Below are 24792 nucleotides of genomic sequence, written 5' to 3' on the forward strand. Positions count from 1 at the left end.
ATATATATATATATATATATATATATATATATATATATATATATATATATATATATATATGATATATGATATATGTACTTGTACTACTCGTACATATCACGTATGGTACTCATGCTGATAAAACCTTGTGGTGCTGGATAATTCAGTAGCGACACACAATGGCCTACAATGGCCTACTGTTGCCCAACGCCAACAAGCAGCCACCAGACCAATGGGTGGTGCTATACGCTCGCTTGTGATTGGTTACGAGACCCAGCGATCATGATGCATGATGATGGGTCAACTGGTGAAAGGAAGGTGTCACGGGGTTCACCTTTCCAAGGAAAAGTGTCGTTTTGACCAAAAGAGTCTTCTGTGATTGAAGTTGTTAGAAAAAGCATCAAAGTATCGACGTTTGTCTGAACATATCCGGTGTGACACTGTCCATCTCATGATGTATCCAAGATATTTTTTCATTTTTTTCAGTCCATCTCATGGCCTTTCTCGGCTTTTCATTCACTCAACGTAAGTAAAACACCTTCAGGTTTGCGGTACGTTCATGTAACTTGGCGGTCAAAAATCGATCTGGTACTGGGTTCGAATTCAAGGGGAATCAGAGATCCGATTCAAAATGAAAAAGAGAAACTCTATCGTTTGAAGCCATAACAACAGTGGGGTACAGCATCATGAATATTGCCAACCTTGGAAAGCAACTGAAAGACGTCTGTTTCATCGTGCAGTATGGGAGTTAAGGTGCTGGGAGGATAGCCTAGTCCCTTGAGGTGTGCACACTCACCTCTGAACTGTCGAGCCTGCCTGGGTTTGAATCTCGACCCAGCTATAAACTGCCATCCTGGTGTTCTGTCTGCAGGGTGAGGGATAGATGTATCAAGTGCACGTTAAACTGGGTGGCCCGTCTGTTAGCATAACTTCGTAGGTGTTAAAGATCGTAGGTAATCATAACCTTACATTAATTACTTCGGATGCCATCAAAACCAAACCACACACCTCAACCAAAATGTCTTTAAATTTGAATTTGATTTTGTGAAGAGTAGAGGTGCTATCGCCACCACCCTGGACAGATTACAAATTTTGCCCTCACTTATGCTGTGAAGGCAACGACAAACCATCCATCACAACTAAACCACCCATCATAACCAAACCACACATCATAACTAAACCATCCATCACAACTAAACTATCCATCACAACTAAACCACCCATCATAACTTTACCAACCATCATTACCAAACCACCCATCATAACTAAACCACCCATCATAACCACACCACACATCAGTACCAAACCACCCATCATAACCAAACCACCCATCATAACCAAACCACCCATCATAACCAAACCACCCATCATAACCAAACCACCCATCATAACCAAACCACCCATCATAACCAAACCACCCATCATAACCAAACCACCCATCATAACCAAACCACCCATCATAACCAAACCAACCATCATAACAAAACCATCCATCAATATTCCACATATTATAACTAAACCATTCCTCAATCAAACCACTCATCATAGCCAAACCACCCATCATAACCAAACCACCCATCATAACTCAACGACTTCATAACCAAACTACCCATCATAACCAAACCACCCATCATAACCAAACCACCCATCATAACCAAACCACCCATCATAACCAAACCACCCATCATAACCAAACCACACACCAGAACCAAACCCACCCACCATTCCTCTCACCCTTGCTCAGGAACTCCGTTGGCAGCACTGAAGTTCTCTGTAAAGAGTTTAACACATTTATAACAATGATGATGATATCCACCACTGAGGACATTCGCACCTGCTACCAGGTATGAACTCTTCCCTATAATCAAGGTGTCATTCCGCGTAGGACGGTCCCAGTCACCCCACCACCACTGCATATTCACACTAAATGGCCATTTGGACTCCCCCAGCCGTGTCACATCACACGGCGCATGGATATCGACATTTGGAGGGCACGGGATGGGAGAAAAGAACCATGAATGGAACAGCAAATCAAATCCAGTACAATTAACTTTGAACTCATATGAGTGTTGTAATATTCCGACATTGTCACTCCTATTTACAGCTTGAACTAATGAGTTCCTCGCTATTAGAGTTAAAATTACACTTTCATCCATTTTTCATGGCGTATTTGAGCGCGGGAACGGCTCGGGACAAACAAAGCATTAATCTCATTGCCAAACACATTTGTTTCCTCCTGTTTCTCCGCCGCTATCAAATGAATATTTAATCTTATTTTGCGGATAAGTCATTTTATTGCGGCTTGGGTGGATTTCTCTCCGCCGAGTTGAATTTGTCTTGATTGAACGCTTTGGATGAACCGTCTCTGGTCGACGTCATCACGTACTGCCCCGACACTCAACGGCTGTTAAAGGTCACATGGAGGTCACCACCCCCTCATCAATTGCGAATAGTGTACCGGGTATTGTTGGGAACAAACGTCCCTACTTTGTCAGCCATACGTGTAATGTCACATTCGGTACACGGTATCGTGTTCTTGGACTGTCTTGCGAACCAAAGCACACCTTCGGGCCGGTTTATGTGTTCGTGAGTGTTAACGTTTGAGCGTAAGGGTCCCTGGGCAGTAGGCCAGGGAATCTAGTGATATAACCACCACAAATTGCAATAAAAACCATTCAAGTGTTTTTTTCACTCTAAATATACTATAGAATGACATGCGAAAAGTCACCGAAAATCCAAGTAGGGGAACATGTTTATTTTTCAAAATGGCCGCCAAAACTGATAATTTTAGAATCAGCCTGATATCAGCAAGTAGTAGTGCTAAAAAAATATATGTGAAAAACTTAGGTACATGTTATCTATCTATAATTCCAGGTGTGTGTGTGTGTGTGTGTGTGTGTGTGTGTGTGTGTGTGTGTGTGTGTGTGTGTGTGTGTGTGTGTGTGTGTGTGTGTGTGTGTGTGTGTGTGTGTGTGTGACCGCTGTTTCTCGACAACCACTGGTCTGATCTAATTGAAACTAGCCAGGTATATTGCTGGGGAGCTGATGATGTGCCTTTTCAAGGTTTGATTTAATCGGACAAGTGATTCCCAAGTTATGGCCATTTATTTACCAAACCAATGACAGGACACGTTGCTGCGGCCATTTATTTACCAACCAATGACAGGACACATTGCTGCGTAGGCGTGGCCGATGGGGAAGAGAACTTCAGCCGCGTTCGCCATTACGGGTTTTTTCTGTTCTCTTCTCTTTGTGTTTTTCCTTGCGAAAAGGCAAAATACGTTGGCGCTAATTGAATAATAATTGGCCATTAAAACTAATAATTTATCAAAACATTGGCAGATCCAGTAGCCTCCGCATTCTTGCCCTGGACTGGAGCAAAGGGAGCAAAGAAGAAGCGCCGTTTCCTCAGCAATGTTGTTTATGAAGAGGTGCTAATGAGATAAAGGTGTGCACATGGAGACAATTTTTATTATTTATTTATTGAAGAAAAATTGTTCCGAAAATAATTTATCAAAAAAAGTGCACAACTTGTCTTTCGTTTCCAAGTGTCAAAACGGTGTGGCCTTTGGCAGTGTTAAGGAATTCAGCTCCACTCAACATGCATGCCTACGAAATACATGTCTATTTGGTGGTATGCTTTGCATACTATTTTTTTTTTTTTTAACTGTTTTCAAACTAAAACAATTCGAACATGGAATACCTCATGACACTACTTTCAGGTCTCCGACAAATCCTACCCTGTCGCCTCACCATGGCATAAGAGTGGCAATGGTCAATGGCAGCGAATGTCATGGCAAGCAAAGACAGGGAGGTAAACTTGATTTTAATTTGGATTTTAATTAACTCTGTGTGTGTGTGTGTGTGTGTGTGTATCACAGCAGTTGTTACTTCAATGAAAGCAATAATTCGTGGAATGATGTGAACATTCCGTACGGGCACATACCACTTCTGGATAGTGATGACTTACTGTATCTTTCTATAATTCCAGCAATCTCTGTCTGTCTGTCTGCGACCGCCGTTTCTCGACAACCGCCGGTCCGATCTGATTGAAACTTGCCAGGAATATTTCCGGGGGCCGCAGATGTGCCTTTTCGAGGTTTGATGTCAATCGGATGAGCGGTTCCCAAGTTATGGCCATTTTACTGCTTTTTCAGTGTTGAAAAGGTGTATATATGGCAGCTGAAGGTGTCGTTCCACCTTCTCACCTTATCATGCAATTTTTTTCTCAAATTATTAAGAACCGGACGATCACCGGTCCGATCGGATTTAAACTTGCCAGGAATATTGCTGGGGACCCGCGGATATGCCTTTTCGAGGTTTGGTATCAATCGGACGAGCGGTTCCCAAGTTACGGCCATTTATCTGTCAACCAATGACAAGACACGGTGCTATGACGTCACGAATGACGTCACAATTAATGTTTATTTATTTTTTATTATTTCTTTTTTTTTTGCACGATTGACGGTCCGATCTGATTGAAACTTGCCAGGAATATTGCTGGGGACCCGCTGATGTGCCTTTTCAAGGTTTGATATTAATCGGACAAGCGGTTCCCAAGTTACGGCCATTTATCTGTCGACCAATGACAAGACACGGTGTTATGACGTCACAATTAATGCTTATTTATTTATTTATTTATTTGCACGATTGACGGTCCGATCTGATTGAAACTTGCCAGGAATATTGCTGGGGACCCGCGGATGTGCCTTTTCGAGGTTTGATATTAATCAGACGAGCAGTTCCCAAGTTACGGCCATTTATCTGTCGACCAATATCTGCAAGAGAGGGGGGGATGAGAGTGGGGGCGAGAGAGGAAGGGCGAGACTAGGGGGGATAGAGGGGAGAGTGGGGGGGCGAGAGAGGGGGGCGAGAGAGGGGGGTGAGAGTGGGGGGCGAGAGAGGGCTGCACATACTGGCACTCACCTACGGGCACTCACCTACGGGCCCATCCCTACGAGCCCGTACTAGTTCTAATAATTTCTCGATCTCTTCTGCACATTTATAGATAAACACAATGCCCCAATCCAGTCGTCGTTTACAAGAGCGAAGGAACGGCCTGTGTGGCTGTTTGAAAGTTTTTTTTGTTTTTTTCTGCATGGACGGGCACGCGAGATCGAAAGAACGGCCTGTGTGTTTGTTTCTGGCAAGCGGTTTTAAACTACAGTAGACTACTCGTAAGTCGTCACCATCGGGACCGAGAAAAAAGTGAGGACTTAGACGTGTGACCACTTACGCGTATGCGAACATTCATGACTGTCGGGTAAAGGATGAAGTCGCACGTGGCCTGGACAATGAGAGGGTGCAACAATCTCTAAGCCGGCTATTGTTCCGAAAGGGAAACACAATCCTCGGGGCGTAGGTGGGGGTTCATTGGTGAGTTGGAAAGTGATCAAGCAAAGATGGAATTCATGAATCAGTTTATCAAAAGTAAAGATAATGAACAACTGCATGACAACTCATATACCATCGGTGATGGTGTCTCACCATCGACAAATGTGGAATGAATTGCTGTTGGAATTCATTCTTTGGCATGAATGTAGAATGAGTTTTCATATGAAATGAAAACTCATATACCATCGACAAATTACATGACACACAGTCATCGTGGTGATGACTACCACTCAATGCCTATGTATAAGTGAGTGCGGTGATGTACAAAACAAGCCAATATAAAACCATGATTGGACTTCAACACGAAGCTTGATCGATCCTTTACTCCTTCGCCAGACTGCATTGCGCAGCCTGCCTACCTCTTCTGATGCATGTGGGACGGTGCGCTGACTGAGCTGAACGCAGCGCAGTTATAAATAGCCTATCACTGGCGGTGTACACCAATGAGCGTGCATCACGATTCCATGAAATCTGGCTTCTTACGAGGCAGCAGTTCCGTATGACGAGTTAGGCGTGGTAATTTACTTGAGTTTCCATTACGCGGGAACAGACAACATCTGATGACTTAGAGATGACCACTTACAGACTTTATTGAAAGGGATTTAACATTAGATTAATTTGGGACTTTTTGACGCTGCCGACTTCGGCGAAGTGACGAGTTACACGCTGCCAACTTACGCGTAGTCTTCATATATATATATATATATATATATATATATATATATATATATATATATATATATATATATATATATATATATATATATATATATATATATATATATATATATATATATATATATATATATATATATGCCTGGTGTTGGCGCAGTGGTTAGGGCAGCGGCTTAGGATCCAAAAGGTCCTGAGTTCAAGCCCTGTTGGGCCACTGAATTAATACACCAGGGGGTTGACTCAGCCTGTCATCCTTCCGAGGTCGGCGAAATGAGTACCAGTGTACTGGGCCGGTGTATACCCCGGTTAAAATAGGTGTACCATATCCCTGTGTGTCGTAAGAGGCGACCAGGGTTGTGTCAGGAAGGGCATCCGGCATAAAACATGTGCCAAATCACGATGCGGATCATACGGATGATCCGCTGTGGCGACCCCTAACGGGAGTAGCCGAAAGAAGAAGAAGAAGATATATATATATATATATATATATATATATATAATATTTTGCACGTACGGTCACGCACCTACGGGCACATGAGAGTGAAGGAATGGCCTGTGTATTTGTTTCTGGTGTGCGGTTTGAAAGTTTTTTTTTGTTGTTGTTTGGTTTGCACGTACGGCCACGCACCTACGGGCACACACCTACAGGCACGCATCTACGGGCATGCACGAGTTGGACACAATAAACTCATTTCTGACATTTTTAAACTTGTCACAGACTTCACATTCAAAATGGCCACTAAAATGGCGCCAAAACTCGCATATTTAGAAATAGCCAAATATAAGCAATTACCTGGGATTCATATATAAATAAAAGATCTTGAAATTTCCTTGGTTCAGACATTTCGTAAATGAATGAAATTCTAAGATATGTTGAATACATTGTATTGTTGTTGTCATAGCGCTAAAGTATTTCTTTCTTTTCATAATATGGAATAGGCAAAGCCTAGATGCGAACGTAGAATTCTTCTTACATTCGATGCTGCAATTTCTGGTTACTTTGGCCTGGATTCGGGATCAGTGATCAAATAATGTAAATCACGATTAAAAATTCATTTTTGATGATGCGGGAGATATCTTTATTATAAAACTAGAACGGGCATTCATAGAGCGCATACCTTCGCCGCCACTACTTTTTTGTTCTTGGTATGAGTGTGGGGAACTGGTTTCATATGAATGGTCTTATGACACAAACCACATATCTATAATGTCATGACCCCCCCCCCCGACTTTCGGGGGCTACGGACTAAACAACAATCAACTCACGTCGTTTTGGCGAGTCTTCACTCGCAAGCTCGGTGAATACAACGTTTCAACAAGAGAAGGTAATCTCGTTTGATGCTGGTTTCATGCAACTCGAATAAGAATTGACTGAGTTATGCCGAAAACCGCATATTATTCAAGGGCGTGACCCCCCCCCCCCCGACATTTTACCCCAACCGGTGACATGTGTTTTGACGTCATTGTGTCACAAGATTGGGCATTAAATTCTGAACATTTTGGTGCTGGGTTCATGTAAAGCGGACAAGAATTGACCGCGTTATGACAAAAACCGCATATTTTTCAAGGTCGTGACCCCCCTGACCTTTGACCCCTAACCGGTAACAAGAGTATGGGCGTCATTGTGTCATATTGCATATCACAAGATGAGGCGTTGAATTCTGAAGATTTTGGCGTTAGTTGCATGCAAATTGAATAAAAATTGACCGTGTTATCGTAAAAAGACGATTTTGACCTTTTCGTGACCTTGACCTTGACCTTTGACCCGAACGATCCCAAAATCTAATCGAATGCTTCCTGGCTAATAACCAATCATCCCACCAAATTTCATGCAATTCGGTTTTATACTTTTTGAATTATACGAATCACAAGATTACAAATAAATAAATAAATAAATAAATAAATACACGCCGACCAAAACATAACCTTTCGCAGAATGCGAAGGTAATTAGGTGGACTTAAAACTGCTAGAGGATTTACTCTCTTGTTTTGTTGTTAATTTTTTAGTCATAAAGGTGTGATTGGGTATACTATAGATCAAATTAATTATTTGTGCATTTCTATAACCGTGATAACACCACTTTTTTTTTTTTTTTTTTTTTTTTTTTTTTGTATACCTTGGTCGAGGCTCGTATGAGAGCTAACACACAACTCACAGCAAGGAGGCATGAGACAAGAGGGGCGGGAGTGGAAGGGACAAAACATTGGGGAACAGACACAGGTGAACTGTGGAAGGGAGAGGGATGGGGATGGGACGGGGAACATGGCGAGGGGAAGATGGACATTAAAGGGACTTTCAGGAAGGAAAGCAGGAGAATTGAAGGAAGTGGGCTTGGGTGGATTATCGGGGGTAGAAAAGATCGAGGATTTGGATGGGGGAAGATAAGAGGTGGTGGTGAACAGCTGTTTTGAAAGCCTGAAGGGAAGAATGGGAAAGAATAGAGTGAGGAAGTTTATTCCAAAGGCGGGAAAAAGAGGAATGAAAGAGTGAAGATGAGCAGTGATTCGTGATTTTGGTAGTTTTACCAGAAGGGGGTTGTTGGCGGACCTTGAGCGCCCTGTGGAAATGTGGTTGGGACAAATCGCAGAGAGAGCAGGGGGCAAGGCTGGAGAGGAGTCGGTAGAAGACAGAAAGACCACCGACCAACCTGCGGTGATTGAGTGAGAGGCCCAAAGACTCAGCTTCATTGCGGGAGATGCCAATGATCTTAAAAGCCCTGGTTTCGACAGCGTGAAGTCGAGAAAGGTGGGAGGCAGGAGCACCAGCCCAGAGGGGAGAGCAGTACTCCATCAGGCTACGGACAAAAGCTTTGTAAGTGGTCAGGAGCTCAAGAGGGCCGAGGAAGGACTTTGCACGACGGAGGATTCCCAGTCGGCGACTGGCTTTTGAGGCAAGGTTGGAAATGTGACTTTCCCAGGAAAGGTCATGGCAGATAGTGAGACCCAGAAGCTTGAAAGAAAAGACTTCTTCCAGAGGATTGTTGAGAAAGTGGATGGGGGGTTTTGTAAACGGTCCTTTCGAAGAGACATAGTGAGAGTGTGAGATTTGTCTGGATTGAAAGACATGTTCCACGTGTTGGACCAGTTTGTGATTTTATCCAGATCTGCAGTGAGCGAAGAAGCTGCTGCTTGCCGGGCTGAGGGATGACAGATGGTACGGCAGAGGGTTGAGTCATCGGCAAAGAGAAATAGAGGATTTTCCAGAGAGTCCGAGAGATCATTGATGAAAACCAGAAAAAGAACAGGGCCCAGAACGCTACCTTGAGGAACTCCAGCCTGCACAGGAAGAGGGGATGAAAGAACTCCATTTAGGGCCACACGTTGACTGCGACAGGAGAGGAAGTCTGCGAGCCATGAGTGGAGATGGCCTTGAATACCATGGGCAGAGAGTTTGGTGAGTAGGGCAGGGTGCCAGACTGTGTCAAAAGCACGTGATATGTCCAGGGATACGGCTCGGATTTCCTGTCTGGCATTGAGGACCTCCATCCATTGATGGGAGAGCAGTAGTAGCATATCTAGGGTAGAGTGACCTGGTCTGAAACCAAATTGATGATTGGAAATCAAGCCATTGGAGAAGAGGAAGGATTTCATGTCTGAAGCGATGATGGATTCCACCACTGCATATTACCTCAACATTACCTTCACAACGACAACTACACCGCCTAGAACAGGATCTCATCTAAAAAAAAAATATTACCTCAACATTATACCTCAACATTACCTTCACAACAACAACTACACCACCAAGAACAGGATCTCATCTGAAAAAATAAATATTACCTCAACATTATCCTTCAACATTACCTTCACAACAACTAGAACAGGATCTCATCTAAAAAAAAAAAATATTACCTCAACATTATACCTCAACATTACCTTCACAACAACAACTACACCACCAAGAACAGGATCTCATCTGAAAAATAAATATTACCTCAACATTATACCTCAACATTACCTTCACAACAACAACTACACCACCAAGAACAGGATCTCATCTGCAAAAATTAATATTACCTCAACATTACCTTCACAAAACAACTACACTGCCTAGAACAGGATCTCATCTGAAAAAAAAATTCCTCAGCATTACCTTCACAATGACAACTACACCGCCTAGAACAGGATCTCATCTAAAAAAATAAATACTAGAAGCGAACGTAGAATTCTTCTTACATTCGCTTCTGACTTTACCTATAACTTGTTCACAACTGCATACGCAATTTCCGGTTACTTCGGCCTGGATTCGGGATCAGCAATGAAATAATGTAAATCACGATTAAAAATTATTTTTTGATGATGCGGGAGATATCTTTATTAAAATCGGTGGACAAAATATACACCATGTCTGATATTTGGGTCTTTCATGTCTCCGACGATGCCTTTATTTCCCGGCATGCATCATTCCCCATGACAAAAACCGGAAGCAAAAAAAAAAAAATGGAAGCAAAAGGGTCATCGCCAACGACACGGATTCTAAATTGCCAGGGTATTGTGTTGTTGTTGTTGTTGTTGTTGTTTCCTATTCTCTCATGTGCACGCGTTAAGTATGAAGCTCACTACATTCGCTATTACAGTGTAATTAGCTGATCATGGACAAGTGTGTTTTCTGTGAGGAACCTCTATCCAATGGAGAGCCAACTTCCAAATTACACATCAAAGGATGTGAAGGCATTGCCAAGGCTAATGAGTTGCGGAACAGAAATATTAGTACTGTGCCCGGCCAAGTTGTGCATGTCAAGTGCAAGCAGGACTTCTGTTCCCCACAGTGCATAGTCAGTGAAAACAAAAAGCGAGGACATGACTCCGCAGCTCCCAGTAGTTCACCATGTGTGCATCGATCCACAAGTATGGCATTCAATTACAAAGAAAACTGCACATTTTGTGGTGTTTGCGATGCAAAAAACAACAACAAACCAACACATAAACTTATCTCAGTCAGAACAATGGATTTCCAGAAGACCATAATGCAGGTATGCAAAGAACGCAATGATTTGTGGTCAGACACTGTCAGAGGTAGAATTGAGTATGCACAGGATCTACATACTGCAGATGCGGTATACCACAATCTCTGCAGCACAAACTTTAGAACAGGAAGGGAAATACCAAATGAGTTCGTTGCAGAAGAAATGATCCCTCCCAAACGGCCTAAGCAGGGCAGACCCTCCAATTCAGTACGAGCAGATGCTTTCATTAAGGTAGCCGAGTATCTGGAGGTCAATGACGATGAACAAACAACTATACAAGATCTAATACATAAAATGGATGAATTTCTGGATGGCACTGACAGTGAATCATATGGATTTACTTACATGAAAGATCAACTTCAAAAACACTTCGGCGACAACATAACGATCACCGAGATCAATGGAAGACTAAATGTGGTTGCATTCCGCCACAAAGCATCCGCTATCCTCCACAAATTCTACAGTCAACCCAAGAAAAGCAACAACACTGCAGAGAAAATGAGACTCATTCAGACTGCTGCCAAACTGATTAAAAGTGATGTCAAATCGGTGGAAGAGACAAAAGAGGTATACCCACATTTAAGTACAATGACATCTCCTGACGAGGCAATGTCATTCTTACCTGAATCATTGAAACTTCTGCTTCAGAAGCTCGCAGTTGGGAAGGATGCCGATAAGAAAATAGCATCGTTGAGCCAAGCCATTATGCAATGCATTCGACTAACAGTTCTAATTGCTCCCTTACAGATAGGTTTAGGCATACAAATGCACCACCATTTTGGGTCTAAATTTCTCATCGACTCTCTTTATGCACACGGAAATATCAGAAATGGGTTTATTATGTCCAATAACATGTACCTAAGTGTTTCACATATATTTTTAGCACTATTACTTGCTGATATAGGGCTGATTCTAAAATTATCAGTTTTGGTGGCCATCTTGAAAAATAAACATGTTCCCCTACTTGGATTTTCGGTGACTTTTAGTATGTCATTCTATACTCTATAGCATACTTGGATTGAAAAAACACTTGAATGGTTTCTATTGCAATTTGTGGTGGGTTTGGCGATATATTTTCATAGATTCCCTGGCCTACAGGGCCGGTAGCAGGCATACAATTGCGTCTGTCTTTGGAGACTATACCGGGCAGCTTCCAACAGGGATGCACCTGAGAGGCACCTGGGCGCTCTTCCACATGTCTCGGCCAGTATTTTATTCTGATACAAGCAAATACAACCAGTCGCTTCGCTGACGGGAATATTAAGGGGTGGAGGGGGGGGTGATGGAGACAGAGGAGGGAGGGAAGTGAGAGGAAGGAGGGAGAGAGAGAGAGAGAGAGGAGGGATGGGAGGGAGAGAGGATGGAGGAGGGAGCAAGGAAAGGTGGGGGAGCTGGGGGGGTGAGGATGGGGGACCTAGCAATGGGGGAAGTGCAAGGAAGGGAGTGGGGGGGAGAGCAACGCTTCACCAAATGTCACTATCCACTCCGCAAAGGAGAGTGGGAGCGAGTTGGATGGGGGAGAGAGGAGAGAGGAAGTGGGGAGGGTGAGGAGGTAAGCGTGAGGGGAAGGGGAGGGAAGGCAGCGTGATGGGAACGGCAAGCGCCATGAAGGGAAAATAGGGAAGGCAGCATGAAGGGTAGGGAAGGAAGTGTGAGGGGAGGGTAAGGGAAGGCAGACATGCGGCGGAGCGTTAATTACGATTTATACTGTCTCATCAAAATGCTTCTGCATAGAATAACAGTGAAGATGGAAACAAAATAATGTCTGAAATCAATTTTCTCCCGGCCATACTCTAAATAACACCCGGAGACAAACACCGGCCAGGCACGCCCGGAGACAAGCATCGTCCAGACACGTCCAAAGACAAACACAATCTGGACACATAACCACTATCCAAGAAGTGCGGGGGGGGGGAGAAAAGAGAGAGAGGGGGCGGGGGAGGGTGCTGCACTGCACTGGGTGAAAAGAAGGGGCGGAGTGAGGATGGGACAGAGAGAGGGGTGGGGGAGGGGAGTTGGCAGAGAGAATATGTTATGCTTTATGAATATGTCAGCCTGTCATCCTTCTGAGGTTGGCAAAATGAGTGCCAGCTCGCTGGTCTCCTGTGTTGGAGTGGTGACCCGTCCAGGATTGTGGCCAATAGCCAAGGAGACTGCTTTAGCAGCACCAACACTCTGTACAGAGTATGATCTCAATGGATGGATGGACCCTGCCTTTATCCAATCCAAAGTGGATGGGTGGTTTCATAAATTTCTCAATCCAATTATAATTTTAATTTACGATCCGCATGAAGGGTTTTGTGTCTGCCCTTTCTCGCCGGCAGATTCGTCTGTATCAGTTGTCACGTGGGAACGGTGTCTCTATTTATTTACCTCACGAGTGTTTGTAATGTTGTATTTTGTTATATTAATGGTGTAATATTAATTTGTCATTGGAATGATGCTGTTTGGAATGAAAATGTTAAAGATTGAGTTGAAAGGAGAATCAGGAACGAATGTGTGTTTCCACCCGTGACATCAAGGAACTATTGGTTCGCAGGCGCCAGCAGTGACCACTATTTTCCTTGTGTCTGTCTGTCTGTCTGTTTGTGACTCTCTCCAGAGCATAGCTCTGTGACGTTTGATGCGATCTTGATGAAACTTGGACACAATCTAGATATCATGGTCTAATTGTGTTTTTGTATGAGGGGCGTCCCATGCCCCTTGTGGGCGGAGGCACGCCCACTTGAACTTTTTATTTATTTTTATATTTTTTCTCGATTTTTTTTTTCTTGCGGTTTCATTTCCTCGAAGCTGTGTGTAATCTCCATAAATGCAACATATAAAAAAATCCGATTTGATTTGGTCAATTTTGACGGAAGATAGGTTTTTACGGTAGGGCTTCCTCAAAAGCTTCCACTAACTCAATAGTACCTATCGTGGCATTGTTCAATAATGCCCGCGAACCATCATCGCCACAGGGCTTGTTTTCCACCTTACTTTTGTTGGGGTGAGCAGCAGGAAAATTTTTTTTGCCCAAGTCCTTCACGAACGTGCTGTCCATGCCTGAAGTTTGACTGAAGGTGTCGCAGGAATGTGCGATTTCTTGGTTCATGGTTTGGCATTCACCATTTCCTTGTTGTCTGTTTCCCGGTTCCCTCCCGCACGGGTATCTCGCCAGTATTATATATATATATATATATATATATATATATATATATATATATATATATATATATATATATATATATATATATATATATATATATATATATATATATATATATATATATATATATATATATATATATATATATATATATATATATATATATATATATATACACATATTATGGTTTTGTAAAACTTACCCCATGGGGAGAGCATACATGGACACATAGGTTACCCGAGAATCAGTTATTTCATTAGTCTCTGTATAGATAGTCCTTGGTCCCGTGCCAAAGGGCTGTTCGGTGGGGGGGGGGGGGGAGGCATGCATTGGCTCGGCTGTATTTGTCTTGTCTTGTGTAACTTCTCCCCCCCCCCCCTCTCTGCTACTTTCAATCTTAACTCCTTTACCCCATCGGCCCGTTTCAACGGTCCAACAATAATCTCCCCTCCATTAAACATCCTTTCAACAGTCCCTCCTTTACCCCCATCGGTCTTGCATTCGGCCCCACGGCCGTTCCGTCGTCCCTCGGTCTGGCGGAAATCCTCTCCATGTTCCCTCGATTCGCACATTGTTTAATTGGGAACGTTCGACCAATCTGTGGTCGTTAACCCATCGGGTGCTCTCACGTACGCATGTTCGTGTCACATCTCATGATGCTTGGTGCTCATAGTGGACTGCGAGATGCGGCGCTTCTCACAGGCATGGTATCGTACAGAACAGTACGAGTGGGCATTTTGCGCGCGAAGGAGGGGGCTGGGGGCTCTCGTCGCAGCTTTGGGCACGTAAAGGGAGGGGCAAGAGCTGCGATGAAAGTTATTTGTGGTATTTTCCACAAGTGACGTCATGGACCCACCCCCATCGACCGTGGACCAATGGGTGGTGGGTGGGAGAGAAAGCGTGTGGGAAGAGGGAAGAGAGCAAAGGGAAAGGCTAACAGCCTGAGCAGAAGACTAACAGACTGAGAAGGCTCGTGAGGGAAGGAACAAAAGCATGTGAGGGTAAAGTAGGGAAGGTTTCACGATCAGTTGGTGTGGAGCTCCTGTGGAAAAAGAACACTCCTTCCACGAGTGTCATCCCGCCCTCTCGATCCTGTCAGCCACGAAGGACGAGGAGGGTGAACAGCGGCACCTCATCAACGGGGGCCTGAGAAGGAAGAATCTGAGACAGACGAGTGCGAGTCGCGCATCGAGCTCACGTATCTGGGACGCTGAAGAGGACTTGCCGACTGTGTCTGGGCACCTCAGGGATGCAGTTGTGTGCCCCCAATGCTTGACATCACCACTGCCCATCTTCCCCATCCATTTTCCTCCGTGTTCTCCTGTATATTTGTGTGAGATGAGGGAGAAAGGAAAAGACTGCTTTCCTTTTCTCCATTCATTACTTTTATTTTATTTTCGTCCTTGTTTTATTCTTTGCCCCTTAGTGAATGATGGCCAAGTCTTTTGTTTAAGTAAGATGGAACAAGAAGAATACGTGTTCGGGTTAAATCTGCTCTAATGTGCTTTTTTGCTTTCTTGCTTGTAAATACTTGCTTTTAAATGATTGCTTCCTTGTGTGTTTGTAATAAACACACAATGTTTGAAATGTTTGTTGCTGTTTCCAATCTGTCTCGGTTGTGTTCTCCTTTATTTGTCCGATGCAGTGCACAAGTATAGTTAGACGGGACGTTCTACCCCAATAATTTGCTTTGTTAGCCAGCGCACACTATCTGTAATGCACGTCAGTAATCTGAGTGTGTAATCTGACCCCTGACCCCAATTAGCCGGCTGTCCACAGGTAAGGTATCAAGTGAAGTAGTGTAACCCTGCCCAGATTGGCCGTGCCAATGAGCGTTCGTGGTTGCCTCGCAACCTGCCGGTGTTCGGGAGGGACTCAAGTGCTCCCCCTCGTGGCAAGCCTCGAACCCCAGATCTGCGACAATGTATGTGTATATGTATGTATATATATATATATATATATATATATATATATATATATATATATATATATATATACATATATGAACAGGTATTTGATACACTGCCGATTTTGCAGGTTTTCCCACTTATAAAGCATGTCGAGGTCTGTAATTTTTATCAGAGGTACACTTCAACTGTGAAAGACGGAATCTAAAACAAAAATCCTGAAAATCACATTGTTTGATTTTTAAATAATTAATTTGCAATTTATTGCATGAAATAAGTATTTGATACATCAGAAAAACAGAACTTAATATTTGGTACAGAAACCTTTGTTTAAAATTACAGAGATCAGACGTTTCCTGAAGTTCTTAACCAGGTTTGCACAGACTGCAGCAGGGATTTTGGCCCACTCCTCCATACAGATCTTCTCCAGATCCTTCAGGTTTCGGGGCTGTCGCTGGGAAACACAGACTTTCAGCTCCCTCCAAAGATTTTCTATTGGGTTCAGGTCTGGAGACTGGCTCGGCCACTCCAGGACCTTGAGATGCTTTTTACGGAGCCACTCCTTAGTTGCCCTGGCTGTGTTTCGGGTCGTTGTCATGCTGGAAGACCCAGCCACGCTCCATCTTCAATGCTCTTGTTGAGGGAAGGAGGTTGTTGACCAAGATCTCGCGATACATGGCCCCATCCATCCTCCCCTCAATACGGTGCAGTCGTCCTGTCCCCTTTGCAGAAAAGCATCCCCAAAGAATGATGTTTCCACCTCCATGCTTCAAGGTTGGGATGGTGTTCTTGGGGTTGAACTCATCCTTCTTCTTCCTCCAAACACGGCGAGTGGAGTTTAAACCAAAAAGCTCTATTTTGGTCTCATCAGACCACATGACCTTCTCCCATTCCTCCTCTGGATCATCCAGATTGTCATTCGCAAACTTCAGACTGGCCTGGACATGCGCTGGCTTGAGCACAGGGACCTTGCGTGCGCTGCAGGATTTTAATCCATGATGGCGTCGTGTGTACTTATGGTTTTCTTTGATACTGCGGTCCCAGTCATTCAGGTCTTCAGGTCATTGACCAGGTCCTGCCGTGTAGTTCTGGGCTGATCCCTCACCTTTCTCATGATCATTGAGGCTCCACGAGGTGAGATCTTGCATGGAGCCCCAGACTGAGGGAGTGTGACTGTTATCTTGAACTTCTTCCATTTTCTAATAATTGCGCCAACAGTTGTTGCCTTCTCACCAAGCTGCTTGCATATTGTCCTATAGCCCATCCCAGCCTTGTGCAAGTCTACAATTTTATCCCTGATGTCCTTAGACAGCTCTCTGGTTTTGCCCATTGTGGAGAGGTTGGAGTCTGATTGATTGAGTGTGGACAGGTGTCTTTTATGCAGAGAACGAGTTCAAACAGGTGCAGTTAATACAGGTAATGAGTGGAGAATGGGAGGGCTTCTTAAAGACAAAACTAACAGGTCTGTGAGAGCCAGAATTCTTACTGGTTCGTAGGTGATCAAATACTTATTTCATGCAATAAAATGCAAATTAATTATTTAAAAATCATAAAATGTGATTTTCAGGATTTTTGTTTTACATTCCGTCTTTCACAGTTGAAGTGTACCTATGATAAAAATTACAGACCTCTACGTGCTTTGTAAGTGAGCAAACCTGCAAAATTGGCAGTGTATATACTTGTTCTCTCTTGTTCTTGTTCTCCCCACTGTATATATATATATATATATATATATATATATATATATATATATATATATATATATATATATATATATATATATATATATATATATATATATATCAATCATTCTAACCAACTCACTGACTCACTCATTGATGACTGATCTGAATGTTCGGTACCTTCCAGGTGACGTAGAAAGTTGAAATTTCACGTGCCGATGGACATGGAAGCCAAAATACCGGGAAAAATAACAGAACCGTCAGAAATCATCCGAAAATGAAAGATATCCAAAAATAAGTGCATTCTTGTTGTGCTCACTGCAGGTCAGTGACCCAAGACAATGTACACAGCACAGTGGTAAGTGTTACAATGGAAGTACTTTAATAAACATGTTAGTTTATACATTTATAAATACGAGTACGTGGCCATACGTGCAAAAAAAGCAAAAAACCTTTTAAACAACAACACAGGCCGTTCCTTCGCTCTCGTAAACGACGACTGGATTGGGGCATTGTGTTTATCTATAAATGCATATAAGAAATCGAGAAATTATTAGACTACAGGAAGTCATCACTATCCGGAAGTGGTGCGTGCCCGTATGGAATGTTCACATGCATTCCACGAATTATTGCTTTCATTGAAGTAACAACTGCTGTGATACTTACACACACAGAGTTAATTAAAATCAAATTTACCTCCCTGTCTTTGCTTGCCATGACATTTGCTGCCATTGACCATTGCCACTCCTTCGCAACGGTAACTAAGGCGCCCTTTTCCCCCATCGGCTACGCCTATGCAGCAACGTGTCTTTTCATTGGTTTGGTAAATATATGGCCGCAGCAACGTGTCTTGTCAATGGTTTGATAAATAAATTGCCATAACTTGGGAATCACTTGTCCGATTAATATCAAACCTTGAAAAGGCACATACTCAGGTCCCCAGCAATATATCTGGCAAGTTTCAATTAGATCGGACCAGTGGTTGTTGAGAAACAGCGGACACACACACACACACACACACACACACACACACACACACACACACACACACACACACACACACACACACACACACACACACACACACACACACACACACACACACACACATACACACCCACACACACATTGCTGGAATTATAGATAGATGCATTGCAGTAAACTGTGAATTAAAAACCTTGACTGATATCTAGCAGGAGGTCGGTGATGCTTGTCTATAATCATAAACCTTCTATTAATTATGTACGTACGTACGAAGCACGGTTCGTTATTTGTTGCAATGTGTATGCATACCCAACTGGTATATGTATATACTGTATAATGATAGGTATGCGGTGTACACGTGAAAAATATATGAAATGAAGCGAAACAAAAATTATGGAAAAATTTAGGTCACACCATAATTCCCATCGTGACGTCTTTCATTCGCCATAAGTCCCATGATGACGTCAGAGTTGCACTAAATGAAGCCCGGCGTGAATCGGACCGTGTGTGGTGGATAATGAAACCCTAATAATACACTGGGAATCAGCAATCCGCGGTGTGCACTTCATCGCCACTACACCTGGTACCGTATGTGTGTAAATCGAGTACGAGGAGTACAGAGAGTGAAAGAACGTGTACCTCGGACACGGCCAGTGCTCTACAACAGCCCGTGAGGATGCTTTCAATTCGAGAATAAACAAAGCCCATGGGGGTTTAGTGTTGCCTGTTAACGCTGCTCGTAATCGGATTGCTTTCAATTATTGTAAACCGGTGCAAAGTACAAAGGATAATAAAATGGCGCGAAAACAAGGTCTTCAGATCACGGCCGTGCATTATTCTCCAGGGTACATGAGGACAGTGGGGTATGGGTGGACACCAAGGAGGGACAATCGCAAGCTAGCTCGCTATCCTTGCAGCCATCATCTATTTACAAGCACTCGACGGGAAGAGTTGTGACGCCAAGATGGAGAAAAGGTCGTTTGGCTCACCACGACCTAGCCACACTCGCAATCGCCTTCAAACCGCATCCCATATTGTCCCATTCCGATCATGCATCTCATACTCAAATCTCATGCTTCGAACCTCTTCATTATCATCATCTCCTGATGTCAATCAGGAATGTCACCTCGTAATCTCCTCCCGATGCCAATTAACCTCCCTGACGTTCTCCAGCATTTGGCGACACCACTCGGCCCCACTCGGCCTGTCTCATCATTTTATGGACATCCTGCACACTCGCGTGACCACGTGTGGTTCTAATCTTTATACGAAATACATCGTGATTGTCCTCGTTTTGCAAACGAGTGTCAAATGCGTTTGCTTTCATGCATCCCCTCTTGTCACCAAGTTCATTCCCTTCCGGCTCAATGAAGCTCTTTTCAAAGTGAAACAATAAGTCGAAGAGCACTCGGTTGACCGCATACCACCGCCATGCAATGCCTGATCCACGAGAACATATCAGGCCCTTTACATTTTTGAAATATCATGCTATGGAATGGGTTTTTTTGGCACCGTCTCTCAATGGTGAAGAATTGCTTAAAATTAAATAATTCTCGTATCCAGATACGAATCCGGATCTTCTCCAACATCGAATCAATTAGTCCTTGCCACACGCCCAACATGTCCACCAAGTTTAATCCGAATCCGTCCACAACTTATTGAGATATCATGCCATATATCATTTTTGGCCCTATCTCTCAAAGAAGAATCACTTTAAAAATTATAGTAGTGGGATCCGGATACCGGGCGTAGTGGCGTGCGCCTGTAATCCGGCTACTCGGAGGCTTGGGTTGGAGGATCTCTTAAGGACGGGGGCTCTGCACTGGGCAGGGTGTAGAGCAGCCCGGAATCATGGCGAAACCCAAATCCTGATCCCTGTGTCGTAAGAGGCGACCAGGGTTGCGTCAGGAAGGGCATCCGGCGTAAAACCTGTGCCAAATCAGTATGCGGATCATAACGGATGATCCGCTGTGGCGACCCCGAACGGGAGCAGCAGAAAGACGAACAACAACAACAGTAGTGGGATCCGGATCCAGATCCGTCCACAACTTTTTGAGATATTCTGCAGACAAACAAACAAACAAATAGACAAACAAGAAAAAGACGTCATGTAGACCATGAGACTTGCAAAATCCATAAAACAAATTTGACCTAAAAAAAAAAAAAATGGTGGTTGAATTCAATGACCAAATACGCAACTCCTCTTGAAATTTCAAGTCAATCGGATGAAAATTGAGGATTTTAGAAATACCACCGAAGTTGTTGAGCTTTGACTTTTTGTTGACCTTTTGGTCGACGTTGACCTCAAAAATACTTGGCTAGTTGAATTCAGTGACCTGAAATATAAATCCTCTTCAAAGTCCAAGTCAATCAGATGAAAATTGAGATTTTTAGAAACCTCACCTAAGTTGTTGACCTTTGGCCTATGTTGACCTTTTGACCTCAGAAGCAATATGCTTCTTCATTAAGACAAACTCTACCATGTGGTGAAGTTTCGTGAAGATCGGTTTAAAATTGTGACCTGTAGGCAATAAACAGACGACAGACAGACAGATGGGTGAAAACATAACCTCGTTGACTTTCAGTGGTGGAGGTAACATCAAGAGCGAAGTAGATAGCGCACCATCGCAAATCCCCACGTTTCCCACCAAAACCAAAGTTGAAAGATGGCAAAAAGTTCCATCAGAATTGACCTCATATCAAATTTTGAGTTAAACTTTAGTTCATCCATTTTGACCTCTGTGACCCTCAGTCCCAACTCCCTGGGGCATGAACTGGGGGTCAAATCCCCAAATCGTTGCATATTTCATGCATTCCCAATGTTGATTGCATCCACAAAGTTTCAGTTAAAAACACTTGTTTTAAAATGTGCTCGTAATTGCATTTTCTGCTATTTAACCTTTTGACCCCTTTTGACAGGGCCCCAGGGGGCGGGGCAAAAAACGATGCTGCTCTCTCACCTTCGTGCCGTGTGGTGATCATAACTACCAAGTTTGGTGAATTTCTGCACAACCGGTTAAGATGAGACAGACAGACAGACAGGTAGAGCTGAATATAATATCCTCTCGTTTTGTTCAAAAAGCGTGGGGATAATGAAAAGATTCGAACCTGAGACCTTCCTTGTTGAGCCTCGACCTCTCAAGCCAATGAGACGTATGTACAAAGTTCAATGGAGTATTACTGTCCCTTGTGACCTCTAACCTCTGCACTTGACATTTTTACGACGCTTGGACGGCTTGTCTGTTAACGTGACGTTGAACTACAATTCCTCACCACTCGTTTGTTGTTGAGAAGAAGGAGGTTGTGTGTTCTCGTAAAAGTGGTTGCATAAGTGTTGTACTTTGAGGACGTTGTCCGTGTGATGCAAGACCATGATGGTGGACAGAATGTACGTCATAAAGAATGTGATTCACATGTTGAAACATCACCTGCAGGCTGCCAGGTGAGCCTCGAGGTGTGCACACTTACCTCTGAGCTGTCTGGCTTGAGCTTGAATCCCGACCCAGATATAAACCGCCGTCCTGGTGTTTCGCAGGCGGGGCGATCGGTCGCTGGACGTTAAACATCCCACAGTGTCCTTCACGAAGAGTCGGCGAGTTCTCACCGGCACCCTGAAACAAATGACCAGCCCACGATTGTGACCCCCTGCCAAGGAAGTGTACGAGAAGGACAAACAATACCGCTTGCAGCTGCTCACTCTTAGATAACCACAGGTGTGATGAGAATCTCTCCCGCGTCGTGTCATTGCAATATCGCCATAACAAGAGTAATGTATTGCAAACATGAATAACACCCCATCAGACGCACAAGGGGGTCATGACCATGCGGAGAAGAGGCCACGTACGAACAACATGGCCAACACGCATCGACACACCTTGCTGAGAGCGACCTTCCTTTCCTTATTCTGAAAATTCTGCGACATTACACCAATCTCCCATCAATTCATAACGCCAGAGCAATTAGTCTTCGTCGATGCTTTCGCATCAATTTCGGCATCCTCTTGGGTCTAAGACAGTGTGACCACTCCTTGGCTTTTTTCACAAGATCTTGGCTATTCGTTGTTCACCTTGGCGTCTTGGTTTTCTATAGGTTTTCTATGATCATCGCTTTTCCGAAACCTTGTGAATTCTTGGCTTTTTTTCATTGGCTCACCTTGGCATTTATGAAAATTAGGAGTGGTCACACTGGTCCAAGATGGTCTACCCAACCACGAAGGCCGTTTTTGTCTCGTCGAGCTGGCCAGAAGGTGCACACACATACGGGGCTCTGTGGACATCATTTCCATGCAATCAAGCGATGAAGTTCATTCCACATCGCCTTGTGTGAATGAAACAAAAGGGCAAATGGACAGCTGGTCGCTCAGAACCGACACAGGAATTTGCATCGCCAGGATAATGAAGTCTACCATCGTGACTGCATCAATTTTCTGCTCTCGGAGCCCTTGCCTCTTCCGAAACGGACACGCCGAGTGCATTTGACGAGCACGGGGCGTTTAAAAGCGGTCTCGCGTGATGCACCACTTCTGATAATTAGCCATCTTGCTGGAAAGGTGCTCATTTGGCATCTTCGGGACGACGAACCTGACACTCCGTTCCCAAATCCCGTCCACACCCACTGTGTAATGCCCGTTGTTGCACCACCGGATGAATGGCATTTGTGGATGCATGCCGTATGTGCGCGCACACACAAACACACACACACACACACACACACACACACACACACACACACCTGGATTTTATTATGCGCATGGTATGAAGGCTAAGGTAAGATATGTAACTCAACAGGTCATCCATGTTGAAATACCATCAAAACGTATCCATCTATCCATCCGTCCATCCATCGGGACCATGCTCTGTGCAGAGCGTTGGTGCTGCCTAAGCAGTCTCCTTGGCTATTGGACACAATCCTGGACGGGTCGCCACTCCGACACAGGATACCAGCGAGCTGGCACTCATTTTACCGACCTCGGAAGGATGACAGACAATCAACCCCACCTGGTGTAAATTCAACAGCCTGGGTGGGGGGGAGGGATTTGAACTCAGGATCCGAGGATCCCAACTGGGATCCCAAGCCCACCACCCTCTCCATTAAGCCAACACTAAGCATATGAAAACGTACGGATGTCTTTTTCTAACAGCTTACTCCTACTATTCTCACTAGAAAAGCACTAGGAATTGTCTCTCATACGCCACCTATGCATAGACCAGTGGACTAGTAATGACCTGTGGTTTTGCCGGACAATGGACAATGGTACATTCTAACTTGCAACTTGGAGGATTTGTAACGACGTGGATGAAAAGGATGGGGGTTCTCAGCTCTGGGGAGCGAGAAGCTCATGGTGTCGGGTGTGTACCATGGCCTTACACCTTGGGTTTGACAGTGTTGTCCCTTATGTCGTCGTCTCCACATCACCACCACTCTTCCCTCCGCTGCCACTTCGCCGCCTAATTGCGCGGGGATGGTAATTGCTTGTTATCGTGCATGTGTTATGGGAGGCGGTTGGTCTGGTATAATTAGTGCGCTGCGTTTAATTTATCTCTTCTACCCACGCAAGTCGCGACGCAATGAGTGGGCCAAATTAAGGAAGGACTCGGTAGCACATGGGGGGTCGCACATAACGTGACATTGATGACACAAGGTCTTCGCGCCGACCTCGTGGCCGCCTGGCTTGCCACCCCAAAATAGGACGAGTTTCCGACCCTGAAAATTCTGACTGTACAAGTCAAGAGGGACAAAAACAACATGATTTTGCGCACATAGAAGATGCTGAAATAAAACGTTGTCAAAAGCCAGCAAGGGGTGAGAGAGGTGGATTTGGGGGTGGGGGTGTAGGGGGATAGGGAGGAGGTCGAGGGATTGGGAAGAATGGGCCAATGGGACAAAATGCAGGGACCGTTTAGTGTGGGTTCATAAAAAGGGGACGTATGTCTTTGCTGGTGAAGGTTCTTTTATGGCCCTAATTGAGATTTTACCGCGGGACATGTGCTATAAATCGGGAAAAGTGGTCTCAGTGGTGTGATTAAGGTACACCTTATATATAACACAAGGCCTGG

At 44.1% G+C, this 24792-nt stretch overlaps 1 protein-coding gene across 1 annotated transcript; it reads left to right on the forward strand.

Moving 5' to 3' along the window:
* The first annotated feature begins 10640 nt into the window (after window positions 1-10640).
* LOC147011454 (uncharacterized) lies at window positions 10641-21714 on the forward strand. The gene is made up of 2 exons (XM_085857878.1): window positions 10641-11766; window positions 21656-21714. The coding sequence occupies exons 1-2, from the start codon at window positions 10641-10643 to the stop codon at window positions 21712-21714; spliced, it is 1185 nt and encodes a 394-aa protein (XP_085714004.1).
* Window positions 21715-24792: the final 3078 nt, after the last annotated feature.

The sequence above is a fragment of the Eptatretus burgeri genome, chromosome 15 (assembly GCF_056783735.1).
Source record: "Eptatretus burgeri isolate ZD-2024b chromosome 15, Ebu_testis_v1, whole genome shotgun sequence".
Classification (NCBI taxonomy): Eukaryota; Metazoa; Chordata; class Myxini; order Myxiniformes; family Myxinidae; genus Eptatretus; species Eptatretus burgeri.